Source organism: Coffea eugenioides, chromosome 10 (assembly GCF_003713205.1).
Source record: "Coffea eugenioides isolate CCC68of chromosome 10, Ceug_1.0, whole genome shotgun sequence".
Lineage (NCBI taxonomy): Eukaryota > Viridiplantae > Streptophyta > Magnoliopsida > Gentianales > Rubiaceae > Coffea > Coffea eugenioides.
Genome location: NC_040044.1, coordinates 3,817,388 through 3,836,723, shown reverse-complemented (window position 1 = coordinate 3,836,723; position 19,336 = coordinate 3,817,388). Strand labels below are relative to the sequence as shown.

The window sequence follows — 19,336 nt, the reverse complement described above, 5'->3', positions numbered from 1 at the left end:
AAATATCACGGATTAGTTTAACTCATAGACCAAACGTCGAGGGGACCAAAATTGTACATGTTCCTTTATTTTAATCATATTTGATATCCCAACCCTTTCTTTTATATATACACCTCAATTATTGCAAATATGAAACGAGATGCTAAAGCAAGCCTAAATTCAAGCAGCCTTTTTTTTTGTCCAAATTCTATGGCTTCGAAAACCTCAAATTCAACGTTGGGATTTTTTTTTTCAAAAAGTGGACTGGCTGCCGGGCACTCTCAACCCGGCAGCCAGCTTTGTGCAGAAGTTGTCGGCTACCGGGCCTTGTCAGCCCGGCAGCCGACAACTTTATTAAAAAAAAAAAGGGTGCCGGGCTGTTTTGGGTGCCGGGCTGTGCTCATAGATTTGTACCATGGATTTGTCAGAGTCATGGATGTCCGATTAATCTTTTTTTCATCCATATTCTAAGCAATTAGCCCCTAATTTATAACAAAAAAAACCTTCATGTATAACTACTAGATTGATATGTTAAAAAAAAAAAGAGAGAGAGAAGAAAGGATTACTTAAAAGAAAGAAAGAAAGAAAGAGATAAAGATAAAGATACCAAAGATGAAAATTTTCTAGATTTTATGCCCATAGAAATAAAGAAAGAAAGATTAAGAAACAGAAACAAATGAATAGATGAACCAGCGCAAGCAAAAAGGAAAAGGAAACGATGAAAAACAATGAACAAAATTCAATCTGCCTCTTTGTTCTCTACTCTTACTTGTATTTCTCTACCATAACTACCATCATCAAATCAAACAATCTATTCCAACTACCCCATTTTCTTTAGACTTCTGAAATTTTCAAATCCCTCTCTTGCTCTCCAACAAGACCTCAACTAACCCCACCTTTATTGAGTCCAGATTTGATACCATCCAAGTCATTTCTTCCTCAGTATATCTCCTTCGTTGTCTCTAGATTTTCTTGTGTTTCAGTTTAGAAACATAAAGAGACACAGGGGGCTTAAGTTGAATAATTTCACAAATATCAAATTAATTTTGGTAAGGTTTTGAGAGTCAATGAAGAAAGGAACCAATTCTGCCAATGGATGATTTTTCGTTGGGTAGATTAAAAAAGTAGTTGGCTTGGATATCAATAGATTCATGAATTTTGTGTTATTTTGGTAGATTTTGAAGGTTGGAAGTTCTTGGATACTGTAGCTTTACAAATGGGTTTTACCAGTGAATTGAAGCTTTTTCGTTTTTATGGGTTTTACCAAAGATTTGGATTGTCTTTCTTCTAATTAATGAGGTTTGATGATAGATGGCTGCCATGCAATTGCAGCAAAACTGGTGGAATTCTGTCGAAGTATTGGCTAAGGGGGCGTGTTTTTAGGTAGACAAACAAAAGGAAGAAGATATTTGGGTTCAATAATCATAAGTAGTTTAGGAGTTGTGTCACAATTTTCCGTTGACTGCGATACAATTTAAACATGCAACGTCAGTAGAATGACAGCAAGGCTGCATATGTTATAGTAGACGTTTGAAACAGAGGGACCTTTTTGTGGTTTTACCAAACCTGAGGGTCCAATTTGTAGTTTGGCCAAACCTCGGGAGAGGTAAATGTAATTAACCCTATAATAAATATGTGCATAACTATTCGGTTGATATAGACATTAATTAGGTCTATTATACAGTTAAAAACAATTGCAAAGAAAATCAGAGAGATTGTAAAGTTACAATGAATGCATAATATTGAGTATCTGTATTTACATGACAATTTTAGTGCAAGTTATATGCATTGAAGAGTGACTAACAAACGCTTGTGTGTTTCAATCAATGAACGCCTTCTAGAAAAATTGAGAGTATATTTTACTAGTTTTTTACCTTCTCTCGAGTAAGGTCATTAATGGATTGAATTTAGGCTATTAGACTTCCAGTACTACTACTAATTGATAGACCAATGTGTCGGTACTTTATAGTATGTACATATATATATATTGTCACAATCATGACTCGTAAATGCCTAACTTCTACGCTATGGACAAAGGGAAAGTACCAAAGAAGTCAGAAGGGAAAAAGGAAGGGAATAATCCATCACCAACCTGCATTACTAAAAGCTCCAATTGCAGCAGCCAAAGAATCTAAACCATGTATTAGCATTCGATGATGTTTTCAACTCCGGTGAAACATCCTTCGCATTGGAAGAAGTGAAGAAGGGATGCCGCAAGCAAAAGAGCTACCTACGTCAAATGAATTGATTACCACAATCAAGTGATGAGCTTCATCTTTAACTTGAAAGGCTCTGCCATAGGCTTACTACAAGAGAACAATATACAATCTTGGATTCAAATCTGCTTTCTTTACAAAATTATCAACCTTACTATCTGACCAAGGTACCGGAATGCCTTCGTTGCTTCTCTTAGGCATCTATTTTTCTCGTCTCTAGACCAGTGCTGTGATAGATAAACAAACTATCAGCAAATGGCTCAAGAAAGTATTGAAGAAAGTTCAGGGAGGAAATCATCTCAGGCATCTATACCTCTCCAAGCATGTTGAGCTTCTCTCTCACACCTTTTAGCAACTCTTCTTCTTCCCCTTCCCATGCATAGAACTCCAGCTTCCTTCCTTCCAACAACTTCTCTGAGACCTGTCGGCAACTAAGCATGTCTAAGAAACTACAGGCATGCTATGTGCTAAACCTCAAAAGCAGAATCTCAATTAAATGAACAATTTTGGAAGTTAAGCACCACCATTTGGTTCAAATGTGGAACCATCTCCAAGCAGGGATCAAGCCATTCATCAAGATAATAGAAACGGAAATAACAATAGCATGATTAAATCAAAAGGCAAGATAAAAGGGAGCAAATAAGTTACAAAATAAAGAACCAAATTATCTTGCAAATCCAATTTCAGGATGTGATATTCGACCAAAATTGGCTAAGAGTTCTTCACTGCAAAAGATTCAAACGAATACCTACTGAGATCAATCTAATAATCATTTTTATATGCAACGATTTGATTTGGACTAACCAATTTGTTTGTCCACCTCGGAATGCACCGTTCTTATAGACATAAACGCGCTTTCACATCTTAATTTTTATCTCACACCATGTGATGATAGGGATATCTCCGATCATGACATAAGTACGCAGTTACTATTGCATTGGCCAAAACTATAAACCAATAAAGCTCTTATTAATGTTCATCATTCTTCAATAGTTCAATTCCGGATCTTTCCTTCACCCAAATGCCTAATCATATGATGGCTTTCACTACAAAGACTACTTAGGTATGCAAGACATAACTAGAACTCCATTCAGCTGAGAACTCAACTCAGGACAAGATACTCCATAGATCTTAAGAAGATGTCTTACTGTCTTCTAATATCTTTCTCTACTATCAAAAGCTCCATCTTGTCCTATTTTTGTGGCGTACAATTTCACTTATCAAAGGAAAAATCATATCTTGTATGGTAGGTTATACCCCCTATTACATGCCAAAACCAATTCATTTGAATATTCCCTCCCATCAACCAAGAGATTCCGCCAAATGCAAAGTCATTTGAGTCAGATAACTGAAAATCATATACAGATATCTCACTTCTGGTGCAGATTCCCCAAGGAAACAAAATACTGACTGAACTGAACAAAGCAGCATTAGCACACCTTTTTGGCTATAACTTGCCCTCCAGCTATATGCGAGAAGTATATGTTGTAAAAGTGGGAAAGAAACAAAGGGGGACTCGTCTCAGCAAGTTCCTTCAGATATTGGACATAAGTGACTCCTGGATTGCTGGGTGCTGGGATGGCATTACCCTTTCGGCTGAACCATTCTAGATCTTTTGCAATACATTCTGATCGCTCCAATCCTGTTTTCCTGAAGTAGACATCTACTCCAGAAAACATCAGAGAATTACGCCAAATTTTTTGAAATATAACCCAAAAGAGTAACCAATAAAGAAAACAAATTAGCCATTGGATATTGTATTTATCAGTAGATAGACTTCAAACTATCCCCTTTCTATGATTACAGTAACCAAAGGATATGAAAGCCAGGTAGGCATTCAGGACTGTAACAAGTTCAAATTTATAAAAGTCGCCTGTTACATCAAGATCAAAACCTTTATAACCTACTAAGTTCCAATGCATTACACTCGGATGCACAAAACATTTAAATTTTAAACCCCAACTACAATCAACCCTCCACTGCATTACCCCAATGGACCTACAAAGATTGAATTCATACCTAAAAGCCAATTAAGAAAATTAGTAGTAACCAAAAAAAAAAAGAAAAAATTTTCAGGATAGAACATTAATGAACATCAATACTACTTAACAGCTGAAAGGGAAAAAAGAAAACCTCAAAGATCAAAATAGAAGAAGCAGAACAGCAGCCAAAAGAAAACAAGGATAACTTACAAGAAACATCACTGGACTCGTCAACAATCCGCTCAATAGTACTAAAAACAAGCTTGCTATCCACAAGGTACTTCAAAAAACCTTCCAGACTAGGCTGCCATATATCTTCATTTGCATTGCTACCATCATCATCCTTTTCCACTTTTTCCTCTGAAATTGAGACATCCTTTTGGTCTTCCCCAGAATCAGCAGAATTCCCAGTTTCCACTTCTTTAATGCTCTCAGCATTTCCTCTTCCCTTTTTAATCTTTTTGGGTTTACCGCTATTTCTTAACTTCATTGCAACGAACCTCATTTCTTCAGTTATCCCTTTATTCTCGCCAGGGCATAGTTTCCTGTACCTCCTCCTCCTCCGCCTAACCGGAGGCGCGCTTCCCATCATAGCCGGCGACGACATCTGCCCACCTTCTTCATTATCATCACTTCCATCTTCTTCAGTTTCCGACGGTGATACTACAGCAATCGTATTGGAGTGTGAACAGTAAAAATTAGTGGGCCGCTTGGTTTTGTTACTATTTGTCGAATTTCTTTTCTCTGCAGTTGGAAAATTTGAGAATTTGTTCACAAATAGGAGTCTTGAATTATCTTGGAGCGGCAAAATTGATAGGTTGAAGTAGGCCATTGTTGCTGCATTCATGGCTGTTCCTTTGCAGGGAACGCTTCTTGACGCTAGTCTAGGAGGAGCTGTAAAATGCTCGGCCTTAATTTTATTGCGAGTACCCAATTTTCATGGAATTTCGATTTAGTCTTCAGGTTTTGGTTTATTTTTATTCTTGTCCTTTATCCGTTTATCTCGTTATCTTTGAAGTCCCAATAGGATCAAATTGTCGAATTCTTTTTTGAGATTATAACTATTTTTTTCTCATAAATATAAGCAAAGTGCATTAGATGAAAGTCATTGAAGGCATTTCCTCAAATCTGCATATAGGGATGCAAGTCGGTGGAATTTGGATTTGGATTGGATTTATTTGATGCAAGCATTTGCTGAAATATGAATTTTGGAATATAAATGGATAGAGTTTGAATTTGAATCAATTACTTTACCCTAACCTAAATCTACTCAAAATTATTAATGCACAGACTTGGAATCAAAACCTCGTGTTTTCAAAAGAAAATTTAGACCCTAACTCTAATAAGTTTGGTATCCAATGAATATCCGTAATAATTTTAAAAATTACATTAAATCAAAACCTCATGTGTTTTGAAAAGAAAATTTGAATCCGAACTAATAGGTTTGGTATCCAATGGGCAATCACAATAATTTTAAAAAGGATTAATCACATTTTATCCCCTTAAAGAATACTCCATTTTTCAGTTTACCCCCTAACCTTTAATTTTGCTCACTTAACCCCTTTAGGACAAAATTGCCCTTGCATTATTTTGACTTTTCATTTACCTTGTTTTCTTTTCTTTTATTTCTTTTTCTCTTTCTTTTTTATTTAATTCTTCATCTTTCCCACAAAAATTTTCACCTTAACGATTGAAATTAAAAAAGAGAAATTGCAGAGATCTATCTTCTCCTTAAATGATTAAAAAAATATTCAAATCACTTTCCTAAAATACAATTTTTTTAGCCTTTCAATTCTTTTAATTTTGGATTTTTCCCTTTCCTTTCTAGTTTCTCATTTTATTTTCAAGAAAATATCATAAGATGAAATTCTTTTCCTTTCTTTTATTTTTTTTCTCTTTCTTCTCTCTTTCATGCTTCCCAATAGAAATTCCATTTCAACAAAAAATTTTTGTTTTGAGTTTGTAATTGCATATTTTTGGGTGAAGGTTTAAAAGACATCAAAAACTAATTTTGATTTTTTTGTATGATGCCACGTGTCACAAATTTCAATTGATGATTATTAATCAGGTCACAATTTCATCTTAAGATATTTTCTTGAGAATAAAATGAAAAACTAGAAAGGAAAGAGGAAAACCGAAAATTAAAAGAATTGAAAGACTAAAAAATTATATTTTAGAAAAGTGATTTGAATATTTTTTTTAATCATTTAAGGAGAAGATAGATCTCTGCAATTCTTTTTTTTAATTTCAATCATTAAGGTGAAGATTTTTGTGGGAAAGAGGAAGAATTAAATAAAGAAGAAAGAGAAAAAGAAATAAAAGAAAGGAAAACAAGGAAAATGAAAAGTCAAAATAATACAAGGGCAATTTTGTCCTAAAGGGGGTTAAGTGAGCAAAATTAAAGGTTAGGGGGTAAACTGAGAAATGGGGTATTCTTTAAGGGGATAAAATGTGATTAACCCTTTTAAAAATTACATTAAAAAATATATAAAATTCAACAATCATAGAAAGAAAATCGAATTACCATTTTCAAAATAATACAATCAATATTCAAAAAATGTTGCGCGCAAAAAATCATGACCTGAAATTAAAGAGCTTCCTAGCAACCCTTTTGACAGTCTAAATCTCAAATATTTAACATTAAAATTTCAGTGTATTTAAACATCCATTATTTTTTTCTCACATATAAATATAGGTTTGGATGAGATAGGATATGAGATTAACAAAATTAAACCCTATCCAAACCCCTAATTCTTTCATAGGTCAAGATCTAACTGGGGTTTGAATTTGAAAATTTAAACCCAAATCTAAGAAAAATACAATGGATATAAGTTAGAATTAGATGAAAGAAGGGCTTCTTATTTGTTACGTTGAGAAAAGTACAGAATATCAGAATACTCTACAAGTAAACCAATGAATCATCGGCCCACAAAGGGACTCTCTATGCCTAAAATATGGGAGATCCGCCAGTGCAAGGGAATGTCTTATCTAACCGCTAGTGTAGGTCTACATCGATGATACAGTTAGTAAACTCAGGATTGTGCAGGTGAAATCACGAAACAACATTGGAGATAATTACTGTACAACTAAAGCTACTCTTCTATGCAACTCGATTCGAACTCCTGGTAAAGCAGATTAAGCTTGAAAATTGTCTCCAAGGAGTTGTAGAGTGTGGTGTAGAGACTCCTGAAGTAGGTCTCATTGCCAACCCGAGAATTCCAGCCTTGTAATGGTCTATCTGAAAATTTGCCGGCTTGAAAGCCCTGCCTCTGGAGTTAGTTGTAAAGTAATACTCTCAGAAGCCTCAAACAGGTTCAGAGCAATGTTGTCTTCACTGCAAAAAATTATGCCTAATTCTAAGTATACACGCACTCTATCTATTTATGTAGACGAGCCCTCATCTTATGCAAGAAGTCTAAGGTTTCTTTGTAGGAAGGATCCGTGCGGGAGAGTGGCTTGCAAGAATTTATATGGTCTGTGGAGTCTAAAACCTGCATTCAAGTTGAAAAAGCAAAGAAAGGATGAGGTAACATTAACATGGTGATGCAGGTTTAAGCCAATATTTCTTACACTCTCAATGCAAAACCCCAAAACTAAAAAAATAAACAGAGTAACAGGCTACAAAACCAAATAAATACCACCCATTTAAAACAGTGTGTTGCAGCTTCCACTACAGTAATATTCGAAACCAAAGAATACTATGAAATTTGTGGTCATGCCCAAGCAAATTCTAAACCAACCCACAATTCCTATATCCCGTGCATCAACATATGAAACGTGACATGTCAGGAACTCTAACGCAATGTTAATTGCCAAAAGAAAACTTTTTAAATTCATAAGCTCATAAGCAAAATTCTTGCATCTGTATTCAACAAAGAAATTCTATGTTGTATGTACTAAAATCAAAAGTTCACCATCCAAGAATCCAGCAACTGTTGTTGGACAATAGGTTTGTGCAATAATGTTAGAACAGAACAGAGAAAATATCATGTTTGGATGACTTACAAATGCAATTTGACTAATTAAAATTTTAACCGGTTAGCAATCACCTGGTGGATGATAGGCTTCAAATATCCTTTACATATTCCTATGAAGCAACTAAACATTGAAAGTCGGCAAAGTTAACAAAAAGGCTGAGATCAGATTTTATACCTTTTATCACTAGAAAATTAAAACAGTATGACAAAAAAATTAAAAAACATAAGGTCCGCCAGTCCACAAGTAGTATCATTTTATCAAAATGCAGTAGCCAAGTAGCTTTTACTTACAACAAGGTGACCAAATCCAGGATAAGCTGATTCAATAGGTACAATTTCCATTCGGAAAGCCCAACCTCCGTACCCTTCAACGATCGGGGTAACTTTGGTCTGTAAGCCAATCATTAACCAATCAAAGTTACAACCTGAGCTGTCAAAGTATGCAAAAATTCAGAAGTGTTGGAGAGAAAATGTCCAATATAGAGACATTACCTCAGAAAAGCTAAGGACTTCAAGCATGCCTTTCTCATGAAGGTCACCAATGAAATTATTAAGCTCGACTAGTCTTGGAGATCCACTTCTTAACTCTCCGATCTGGCCATGGAAGTTACAAGCAGCTTTTATATCTAAATGCCAGATATCTTATCATATTGAAAACAGGAAACACTAAAAAAGGGAGAAAATGTATGATATTAAATGCAAGAAACACAAATGTCAAACAGGTACTAACAGTTGGTGCAGGCCGAAACACAAGACCCATACGCCAAGGCATGTCTGCAAGTTTGCTGCCAAAATGTGGACAACTATAGAAAACCTGAGCTCAAACAAAATGAATATAATCAGAGACATCATGGAAGGAAAAATTACAGGACACAAGTAGACTTTCATTTGAAGGATAGAACATACAAGTCCAATGGTGTTCTTAACAAAGTTGTCCCTCTTTTCTGCTTCTGCTTGATACAACATTTGCTTGACAACAAGGCCACCCAAGCTGCAAAATGCCATTGGAATAAAGGCATCAACATATGGTAAGTGCCAGAAACAAAGTCCACAAGAACTACTTGGTGCTCTCTTATGGACTTGCCTCAAGAGGTGATATTGGAAGTAGAAAAGGGTGCAAAAAAGTCGACCATCTCCACATAGGTATATTCCAAAGTTAAATTGTTAATTGAACATCTCTTTATTCATGTTGATACTCTTTTTTATTTTATTCATATTGATACTCAATATTATTCATAAAAGCTCTACTAATCATTATGGGAGCTCTGCCAGTCATCACTTTATGCACATTAACTATCAATGTAGTTTAACATGCAAAACAACTTTCAGGAGTCAATTAAAGAAATTCAAGGGAAAAATTGTTCAGATCAAGGATGCAAATTTATGGTTGATTTCTATATATGTGAGGTATAGATTTACCCACCTAAACTCAACATGCTTGAAGTTCTGCAATTTTTGCCTCCTTATTCTAATAAATGTACACAATTTCTTAACCAAGAATTCAAAAAACAAGTAAAAGACTAACAAAAACTTTTACAAATGCCAAGGCTTTATAATCAACAACGAACTCTGTAACAGAGCATTAAGCAAATTAAATGCGCTAAAGAACCTAGTAAGGCCTTAGATTTCAAATATTTGGGCCTGAATCTTATTACTATGATGACATGTCATTGTAATATTGACATTTCTGTAGTTTTTTTTTTTTTTTTTTGTAAAATCACTTGAAAAGAATTATCAGATGTGTACCACCAAATAAATCTCTAATCAGAAATATCAAAAAAATGATAAAAGAAAAAGAAGAAAGTTAGTGTCTAGCCAAACAGACCTATGAGTCACAAATACAACCGGTCGATCTCCAATTCCTGCAGCAATAAGCTTCTCTAGCAGCATTGAACTAACTTCCTGCACAGTCATTCCATATGAGTAAACATTTAGGAGACTGCATAGATTGTCATGTGGCAAGTCATTTATAGCTATCAGTTTCATGCAGGGCCTACTTAGAAAGCAGACAGAGGACGACAGAGAAATGCACTACTTCTCAAGCAAGAAAAGAGATGAGAAGTTAAACCTGATATCAGACACCACTATGGGCCTGTTTGGAACTGAGTTTTTAGGCCAAGTTTTTTAGCTACTAGTTTTTTAACAACTTTAGCTACAGGAACCCAAAAAAACTTATCAAATTTTTTAATCTACACACTTCAAAATTCTAATGCACAAAAAACTTCCTCTTTTCTTCTTCTTTCTTCCCCACTCCTATCCACCACATCTATATCACCGGCCATCCTTCCCCCGCCGGTCACCACCACCTCTGCCACTGTTTCCGGCGCCGGCCTACCTTTTTTTTTTTTCCTTCTCCCTCTCCCTCTCCCCTCCCCTCCCCCCCCTGGCCACCCTCCCGCTTCCTCTCTGGTCGCATGGTACCAGATCGCAGATGCGATCTGGTCGAACAATCGGATTGGGCAAAAGGGGAGGGGGAAGGGGAGGGGAGGAGAATGGGAGAGGGAGAGGGAGATGGAGGAGAGGGGGAGAGAAAAAGCAAAAAAAAAAAAAAAATTTGTATTCTGCCATGGCTGCTGGTTCTCTGCTTCGGGAGGGAGGGGGGATGGTGAAGGGGAGTAGAGGGGGAGAGGGGAGCAGAGAGGGAGAAGAGGGGAAGAGAAAAAGAAAAAAAAATTGGTTAGGCTGGCTGCTGGTTCGTGTGGTACTGCGAGGGAAGAGGGAGGGGGAAGGAAGGAAGGAAGAAGAAGAAGAAGAGAGGAAAGAAAAGAAAAAGGAAAGAAAGAAAGAAAAAGAAAAAGAGAGAGAAAAAGAAAGAAAAGAAAAAAAAATCTACGGGCCATGGCTGCTGGGAACTGGAAAGGCAGAGGTAACGGGGGAGGGAAGGGGGAGGGAGAAAGAAGAAGAAGAAGAAGGGAGAAAAGAAAAGAAAAAGGAAAGAAAGAAAAAAAAAAGAAAAGGAAAAAAAGTTTTTTACCTTATAAAAACTTCTACAAAAAAATTTTTCACTTTACAAAAATTTCTACAAAATTTTTTCAAAAACTTCTACAGTGCACTACAGTAAAGTTTTAGACAAACTCCCAAAAAACTCAGGTTCCAAACAGGCCTTTACGTGGATGAAGATGCAGAAACAACCTTCTAAGACCTAAAGGTAAGGAAGTACAGAAAAGATTAAGTGTACAAACAAAATAATAATCTCCAACATATATGTTCTCCATTCATCTATTTTGCTTTTATATCTATTAAGAACTACTATAAGACATATGTTCCCAAGACAAGTGAAAGCTACATTGCAAATGAGATTAAGCAAGAAACAACTTTTGCGGCATTGTTAGCTAAGGGGCCCAGTTAAACTGGCCATTAATGTTAGCCTATCAGATGTTGGAAGGAGGGACAAGCCCCAGAAAGATACCATTTAACTATACAGGCATTCAAGTTACATAACCAACAAGTACTCTAACTATTATTGCAGAACTAGAAACATGTGCCAAAACGGTACATACCAAAAGAGGTAAGCTTGCCCCAGACCACTGCGTAAGATTTGTCTGCGTTAACCAAATGGTCAAAGGTCAGATAACAAATGATGGTTCAACTACATAAGCACACACCGACAAGCTAATACATTGGCAAGTAAAAAAGCTCCATTTTTTCAACTATACAATAAATAACATGGTGTGCAGCAACCACATCGTCCAATAAACGTTAATTTCAACCATATGAGCACACAACCACCAGCTAACAGATTGGCAAGTAATAGAGTCCCATCATTTAAAGTATAACATGTGGTCTTTTCACAAAAATTATTAGTATGGTGTGAAAAGTATGCGAAGTTGTTTCATAAAAAGAAAAATTAAAACAGACCTTGTATTGAAGACTAAAGACACGAGCATCAGGAAAATCAGCAGGAAGCCATTCACCTGGCCAAAATGTTCCCTGTTTCCCAGCCTCTTCATCAATCTTCTCAACAAGGCCAGACTTAGTTGATGATTTGTCCTCGGAAAGCCGCCAACTTTTAAAGGGTCCCCCACGTAAACCGTGGACAAAGACAACATCCAATGGAGCAATGTCCAAACCAGAGCAGTTTTCAGATGTCGATGTGGAAGTAGAAGAATCATCATCACTGGAAGCTCCAGATGAAGGTCCACCTACACATTCAGTAGAGTCATCATTTGCTGATGATGATCCATCCTCAATGTTAGGCATCACTTTGTCCAGACACTTCCAGTGCGGTCGTTCCGGATTGATCAAAAAAATCATCTCAGCATAATGAGGGCAAGGTTCATTTTTTTTATCAGTCATATCACCATTTACAGAATTGCTTTGGTAATTGCAAAGCACATTTAACAGAGTGGCCTTAGCATAACTCTGAATTTTAAGGTCATTACACCCAGGGATCTTTCCCTTCGAACATTCCTCAAGCCATTTACACCAAGTTTCATCAGCCACAATTATTTTCTGGACCTTTGGAAGGACCGAAAGAACAGTAAGCAGCCGAGCTGCATGTCTTCGAATATGAGCTGTAGGTGGAACTCGTAAACTAGAAGAATCATTAGTATTGGCAGCAGAGGATTGTCCAGAGGATGAAGAGACATGATCTTGCGCCTCCAAGGCTCTAGATGCATCATAGGCTTCAATAGCAGCTAGTTGCTCATAATCATCTTCAAGCAAAAGGCGCCTCAGCAAGCACATAACCCCAAAGTCAGTTATTTTGGATTGACAGGAGGAATCTTCAGCACAGACTTCTGTCAATGCTTTTATTCCTTTTAACGTAGCCAAAGCAGAATCTGCAGCATTAACCTTGAAATTTTTATCTTTCTTCAGATTCTTCAAAGGTCCAACAAAAGGTTCAAGCGAAAGCATATCCACCAAAGGAAACATATCTTCACTATCAGTGGATGTCCCAAGTTGTGTTCCTGCTAAATTAACAACAGCAATGGCCAACTGATTTGCTATTTGCGAAGCAGAAACTATGTTGGATTGATCAATTTGTGTCTGCAAACATAAAAAGGATCGTGAAACAAATTTCAAATTTTTTTTTAACTGCAACCTATCTTAGAACTGTAGACTTCTAAATCTAGCTAAATCATAAACCAAGTAAAGTTAGCTTGGAACAGTAATGCGCGTACCTTCACTTTGTCAGTTCCAGGCTGGTTGTTTCCTGTCATTAGGGCTGACTTCTTGGTACTAAGAACATCAGTCAGCATAATCGTTAACCATCCTTGAGAAATGGGCAAAGAAGATGGTCCATAGTCTTCAAGAACATGTGCAAGGATATTTATTGCAGAAGCTCTTACTGTATCAGAGCAAGGCTTGCTGAAAACCCAAGGCAGTAGTATGCCAGACCACTTTTGACTTTCTTCAAGAGACATATGCAGTCCTTCACAGCAAAGTAGTTCCAAAGCCTTTGCAAGTGATCCTTGTACAGACTTATGCTTTGGTGTCTGTTTGGCAGTTTCTCTCATCAATTGAAGACCCTTATCCATGACAACTTCCCTAGCATCAGGGCTTCTCTCAATAGCAACCAAAAATGCTGACAAAGCTACCTCGACCAAAGATACATCTTGGACTTTACTTGCTTGAAAAGCAGTTGAAAGAAGGCTGGAAGTCCAATCAGAAACAGATTCATTTAATGGCAGATTTTGATCCTTTAAAAGAAATCGAGCAACCAAACTACCATGCCATTTAACAGATCTCTCAGGTGCCACCAAAGCAGTCATGACTGCTTGCCCATCTCTATCTAATTCTTGAATATGAGATCTATTAACTTCAGATGCCATTGCCCAGTTTGCTAAGGCCCAAGCAGCAAATGGGACAGCAACATGTTCAGAATGCAAATCATCCCAAAGTCCAGGGACAACTACAGAAGATACCCTATCTTGCACAGGAAAGCGTTCATTTGCCTTGTTAAAAGAAAAACTTTGAGGCAAACTTTGAACTGTCTTCATGTGATCCGCATCAGAATCCTCCATCTCAACACGCCCATTAGTTCTAGAAAGGCCTAAAACTGTTGTACCTTCAAGAATTTTAATTCCAATACCTTTCATTCCTTTCCCACCTTTATCATCCTTGTCCTCAGGTGGCTCATCCCAATGGATGCCACCTTCTTCAATAACTTCAATAGCTGCTGCAATATCTCTCATTATAGCATTCTTAGGCAGTGAGGGCTTAAACATTATTTTGTCTGCACTTTCACAGTTGGAAGTCACAACATCCATAATTGCGGCAACAAGCATGCTCCTACCTTTCAAAGAATCAGAAACATCGAATGAACTACGTCTCTTTTGCTGCTCCACAGAAATTCAACATATCAATCTTCCAAAGTAGCAACCAGTGAAAAATGGTGGGAGAAAGAAATTTTAGAATCCAAGAACAAAAAGAACATCTATATTTAATCAGAATGACAAATTTCAGATCTCAACTAACTCCCTAAGAACCCCCAAGCCACCACCTCCAAAAGAATATGTTCTTTATGAGGAAACCAAAGTGTAAGACATCTATCTCAATGATGTGGAGAAAAGAAGACTGCCATTGTCAATATGTCACACATTTTTGTATTTACTATCAGTTCGCAACTTAATTATACATAACCCTGGAGCAAACATTCAGCACCAAAAATGACAATAAGATTGCTGAAAAGCAAGATCAGCTGTAATCCTTGAGGACAACAAGGATCTCATGGTAACACACACCCAAAATAGTTCCTCTATTTTCCCTTTCCTTATCAAATTCTTACATGTCAAAACCAACAATTATCCTTCAACTAAATATGGTCACTGTACATAATATGCTTCTACAACTTGATCGCCCAATAAAAGACTTAGTTATGCATCCACAGAGAAAAACCAGGTGACATGGCAAAAGACTGGAAAATTACTGAAACCAATCCACGATTACAAAACAACAATGAGTCTATTATGATTTTGCCTCTTAAACTAAAACAATTCAGTAGTTTCCACTGTGGAAGTAATGCTACATTTTAATGAATACACTAAGAAACCAACAATTGTGATTCAAATAAACAGGAAACATTTTAAAGTGGCATTAATTCATCAAATCAAATAGTAGCAATAAAAAAGCATCAGAAGCAAAATACTTACACTTTTCCGAGGCTGAGCAGAAAAAATGAAACGAAGTAAATAAGGAACAGCATGAGGCCTAGCTAAAACCGCCTCACATACATTAGGATCAGCCATCAAATACGCCAAAGCCCTAGCAGACTCAGCTTGAGTCCCCAAATTATCCGCGGAACCCACAGCCACAGTCTCCAAAAGCCAATCCACCACTGCACCACCACCAGCTCCCACAATCGCCGCTCTCCGACTCTCACTGGCTGCCGCAATATCCGCCAACAACGCCGCCACTCTCCATTCAAACCCCAACCTCACCTCATGGTTCGCCGACGACATCACCGACCTTAGCGACTGCCACAAAACCGACGCTGCCACTCCAGTTTGTTTCATCCGGTGCATAATTTTCCTAAACGACTCGTTTGATTTCTCGATCGCGTTCTCAATTTCTCTTCTGGCAGTTTTAGCCGCACTGGATTCGGCGTCGTTGTTATTAATCAACAAATAGGAGGCTAGCATTGCGGAGACTATCGTAGCGGAGATAGATATTATGGAGACTCGCCTAAGATTAGGTTTTGATTCAGGAAGCGGATGGAGAATCGGCGGTGGCGAAGGAGCAGGGACATGTTCGGGATTCTGGATTATCGAATTTGTGGAATTTTGTGGAATATTACTATTAGAACTGCGACTTACAGAAGAGGAGGTGGTGGTGGTGGTGGTGAAGGTCCGCCGGTAGGGAAGGCGTAGGCACCGGCGCGTAGTTCGACAACAAAGCCGAAGCATTACTATGGTAAAGTAGCTTGTTTAAGACGAAGAAAAAACAGAACAAAAATTCAGCTTTTTTCTTTTTTTTTTTAAATTAAGCAGTTTTGGCAAAGGAGAATGCAGTTCGGAGATTTGATGATCGGCCAAGGAAGGTAATCAGAAAAGTGAGGACGGTAGTGTTTTACAAGGAAGAAGAAAGGGAGAAGGCGTTCGCCGGTGGTAGGAAAGAGAGGGGGAAGATGGGAGGAGGGAATTTTTGAGGGAAGATGCGAATACGAAACCATGATATAAACTGTCAAGAGAAGGGCACGCGTTCCGAAAGGGAGTGAGCAGCACTGTCCAATCATATTGACGGTTATGACTCTACGTTTTTTCATCCTCCTAATTTTTACTTTTGTCCAAATTTTTTTTCTTTTGTTTCTTCGGAAAAAATTACCATATGATAAAAAACTAAAGTAAAAGATATAACAAATTATATGATAAAAAAGAATAGAGGTAATGTCATTATAAAAATAAAATATTATTAATATTTATCAAATTTTATCATTAATTAAAAATTATGTCCCGAAGTCAATCTCGTGATGTCATTGCTTTAAGTCTCAATCCATTCTCCACTACTAATCCCTCAATTTTCTCTAGACCCAAGACGATTCTCTAAAACTATTTATATCATTTAATTTAGAATTAAACTTTTATGCACTGATAGTATAAAAAAAAATTTTATGTTAGTATGTGCGCACGTGCACACACACACAAATATATATATATTTATATATATATATATATGCTACCTACGTGAAAAGAGAATTTCAATTTTAAAATTGAATTACGTAACATACATCTACATTTGTTTGTGTATAAATTGACAGTGCAGAAAAAGTTTACCTCTACCACAAATCATAAACTACAATTTGATCAAGGGGTCATTACTCTCTTCTCTCTCTCTCTCTGAATGGCAGAAATTGAAAAGGCTATTTTTAATAACATAGAAAGTATTTAAGAGGTTTGAAACGATGGTCCGTTAATCTGATGCGCGCTGCACAAGTTCGAGCCCAATAGTTTTTATATGAGTTGGCCCAGAGGATGACTCGAAGCAAACATCTAATTTCCTGCCCTGCATTAGATTATTCCAAGAGGAGATGCCCATTGCAGAGTCCATTGCAGACAGATGGACATGCCCATTTTTACGGACGGTTGAGATGTTCTGAAGCGAAAATTCCTATCTTCTTCTTCTTCAGATGTAATAATGTCAACAAAGTCTATTTACCCACATCTCAATTTTTTACAGCGTGGGGGTTATAGTTTCTCAAAGGTTCACATTTAACTTTCAGCTACTCGAGGTAAGGTAAATTTGTAGAATAAAAAATGTAAAATGTGCTAGATATATTCTTCAAGTAATGGACAGGCATTAAATGGGGATAAAAGAGTCAAGTGCTATATTTTTCTAGGAAAGTTTAGTAGAAATCAACATTTGGATAATAATTTATTCAGATGGGTGCACCTAGTGGTATCCTTATACTATATAAGAATGAGTTTGGGTCAAAGAATGGCTTTGAATTTCAACCGCAAGAGTAGGGGTATTTTGGGATTGTGAGATTTTTTTGAGTGTAGTTATAGTATTGGGTACTATTATAGAATTATAGATAGCATGTGCATTATTATGTTTACTAAAATGTCCTTGTATTCTAAAAGATGCAGTGATGATTTGTTCAAAGGTTTGGGTAGTTTGGGAATGTGAGATTATTTGATCATCTTTTCTACAATGGGTACAACCCATAATAGTTTCTTTATTGGTGTAATTACTTAAATGTCCTTGCAGAGACATTCATTTTGGTTTGTATCAATTATTACTGTTACTTTGCTATTATAACTTGAAGAACTTCAAACGTCATTTTCATCTCAATTAAAGCAAGGACAAGGTGGTTTATTAAGGAATTTATGATTGAGCTTTAGTTTCAACTTCAATTCTTCAAATGTCTGCCCCTTCACATTCTTCCGTTATGTTCCTTTCGTCTTCCGATAAATACTTATTTGTATTGCCATTGTACTCTGGATTTCAATATGATTCTCTGGTGAAGTTATTCTTGGTGGTTCAACTTGAGGTGAGGTTTCATTCTTTTTTTTTAATGGTATGATTTGCTTTGTAAAATCGTAATTTCTATTGTTAGCTAAATGCTTTCATTCCAAAATTGGATACTCTGTTAGCGCAATTTAATGTTGATATTATTGTTTCCCCACAAAGTTGGTTGTTCTATACAATTTAAATGATGTGGTTTTGTTGGAATAGGTTTGGAGATACAAAACTTCCTCTTTTGATCTACTTACACGGTGGAGGCTTTTTGATCAAATCTACCTTCTCTCTTACATATCACGCGCACCTTAATGTAGTAGTTGTAGAAGCTGGTGTTGTAGCAGTTTCAATTAACTATTGGCTCGCCCCTGAGCATCCTTTGTCTATTGCTTATGAAGATTCTTAGATTGCAGTCAAATGGGTTGCCCCACGTTCAAATGGCGAGGGTCCTGAGGTATGGCTTAGGGATTATGCTAGCTTTGATAGGATGTTTTTTGGTGGGGATAGTGCTGGTGGCAATTTAGCACATAACATGGCATCAAGGGTTTGGCTGGAGATACTAGACGGCTTCGATCTTGATGTGATTTTTCTCAATTGCCCTTATTTTTGGGGAAAAGATCTAATTAGTATTGAGTTAATGAAATTACAGGTAAAGGCCTATGTTAAGGGCATTTGGCATTTTGTTCACCCAAAATCTACGGGGGTTGATGATCCATTGCTGAATTCTCGGATGGAACCAAACCTTTTGAGGCTAGGCTTTGTCGTTGCTAAAAAAGTTGGCTACTTTCATCAACAAGAATGTTGTGTAGATGCATTTTTAAGTGGATAATCACTTTGTTTATTGCCATTAATCATTTGGGTATTTGTTTAAAGTTCATTTAGTCTTGTTAATGAAAAGCTCATATACAAGTGTTTGTTTCAAAATATATGAACTGATCAAGATAGCATGCATAATTTTCTTCTCCATCTTCCAGTATACATTAGATATTTTGTTACTTCATATTGTTACTCAATGTGCGTGAGTTTTTTGATATTCGTTTGAACTACCGTAAAATCTTCTTTAACCACAGGCACCAAACACCCGCGTGATGCGCGGGCATTTCCCTCCTAGTGGTCTATAAACAATTAAGTTTCAACTTGACCAATTAAAAGAAAATTTGTCCTCAGATCTCCATTGTTCTTCCTATATTTTTATAATCGATTCATAATCAAAATATTTAACTAATCTTTTAGATAAAAGTCGAATTAGGAAGACCATATGATGATAAAATTTCACGATGAC

General features: G+C 36.7%; 2 protein-coding genes across 5 annotated transcripts; both read right to left on the bottom strand.

Annotated features, from left to right (window-relative positions):
* Positions 1–1,799: 1,799 nt before the first annotated feature.
* LOC113749469 (probable inactive heme oxygenase 2, chloroplastic) lies at positions 1,800–5,097 on the bottom strand. 2 transcript variants are annotated; one of them, XM_027293220.1, is made up of 5 exons: positions 4,388–5,097; positions 3,635–3,858; positions 2,509–2,616; positions 2,346–2,422; positions 1,800–2,209 (listed from the first exon to the last, which is right to left on the bottom strand). In XM_027293220.1, the coding sequence occupies exons 1-5, from the start codon at positions 5,022–5,024 to the stop codon at positions 2,206–2,208; spliced, it is 1,050 nt and encodes a 349-aa protein (XP_027149021.1). In that variant the 5' UTR covers positions 5,025–5,097; the 3' UTR covers positions 1,800–2,205. The 2 variants fall into 2 exon arrangements, with proteins under 2 accessions (XP_027149021.1, XP_027149020.1); XM_027293219.1 differs by having other exon boundaries at positions 1,801–2,422.
* A 1,908-nt stretch (positions 5,098–7,005) lies between these two features.
* Positions 7,006–15,927, bottom strand: LOC113750198. 3 transcript variants are annotated; one of them, XM_027294172.1, is made up of 10 exons: positions 15,249–15,927; positions 13,278–14,435; positions 12,013–13,143; positions 11,655–11,696; positions 9,980–10,056; positions 9,061–9,145; positions 8,885–8,968; positions 8,647–8,748; positions 8,446–8,544; positions 7,006–7,668 (listed from the first exon to the last, which is right to left on the bottom strand). In XM_027294172.1, exons 1-10 carry the CDS (start codon positions 15,735–15,737, stop codon positions 7,555–7,557), a joined length of 3,381 nt encoding a protein of 1,126 aa, XP_027149973.1. In that variant the 5' UTR covers positions 15,738–15,927; the 3' UTR covers positions 7,006–7,554. The 3 variants fall into 3 exon arrangements, 2 of the variants coding, with proteins under 2 accessions (XP_027149973.1, XP_027149974.1); XM_027294173.1 differs by having other exon boundaries at positions 13,278–14,392; positions 15,249–15,321; XR_003464642.1 differs by lacking the exons at positions 7,006–7,668; positions 8,446–8,544; positions 8,647–8,748; positions 8,885–8,968 and having other exon boundaries at positions 9,135–9,145; positions 12,069–13,143; positions 15,249–15,823.
* Positions 15,928–19,336: the final 3,409 nt, after the last annotated feature.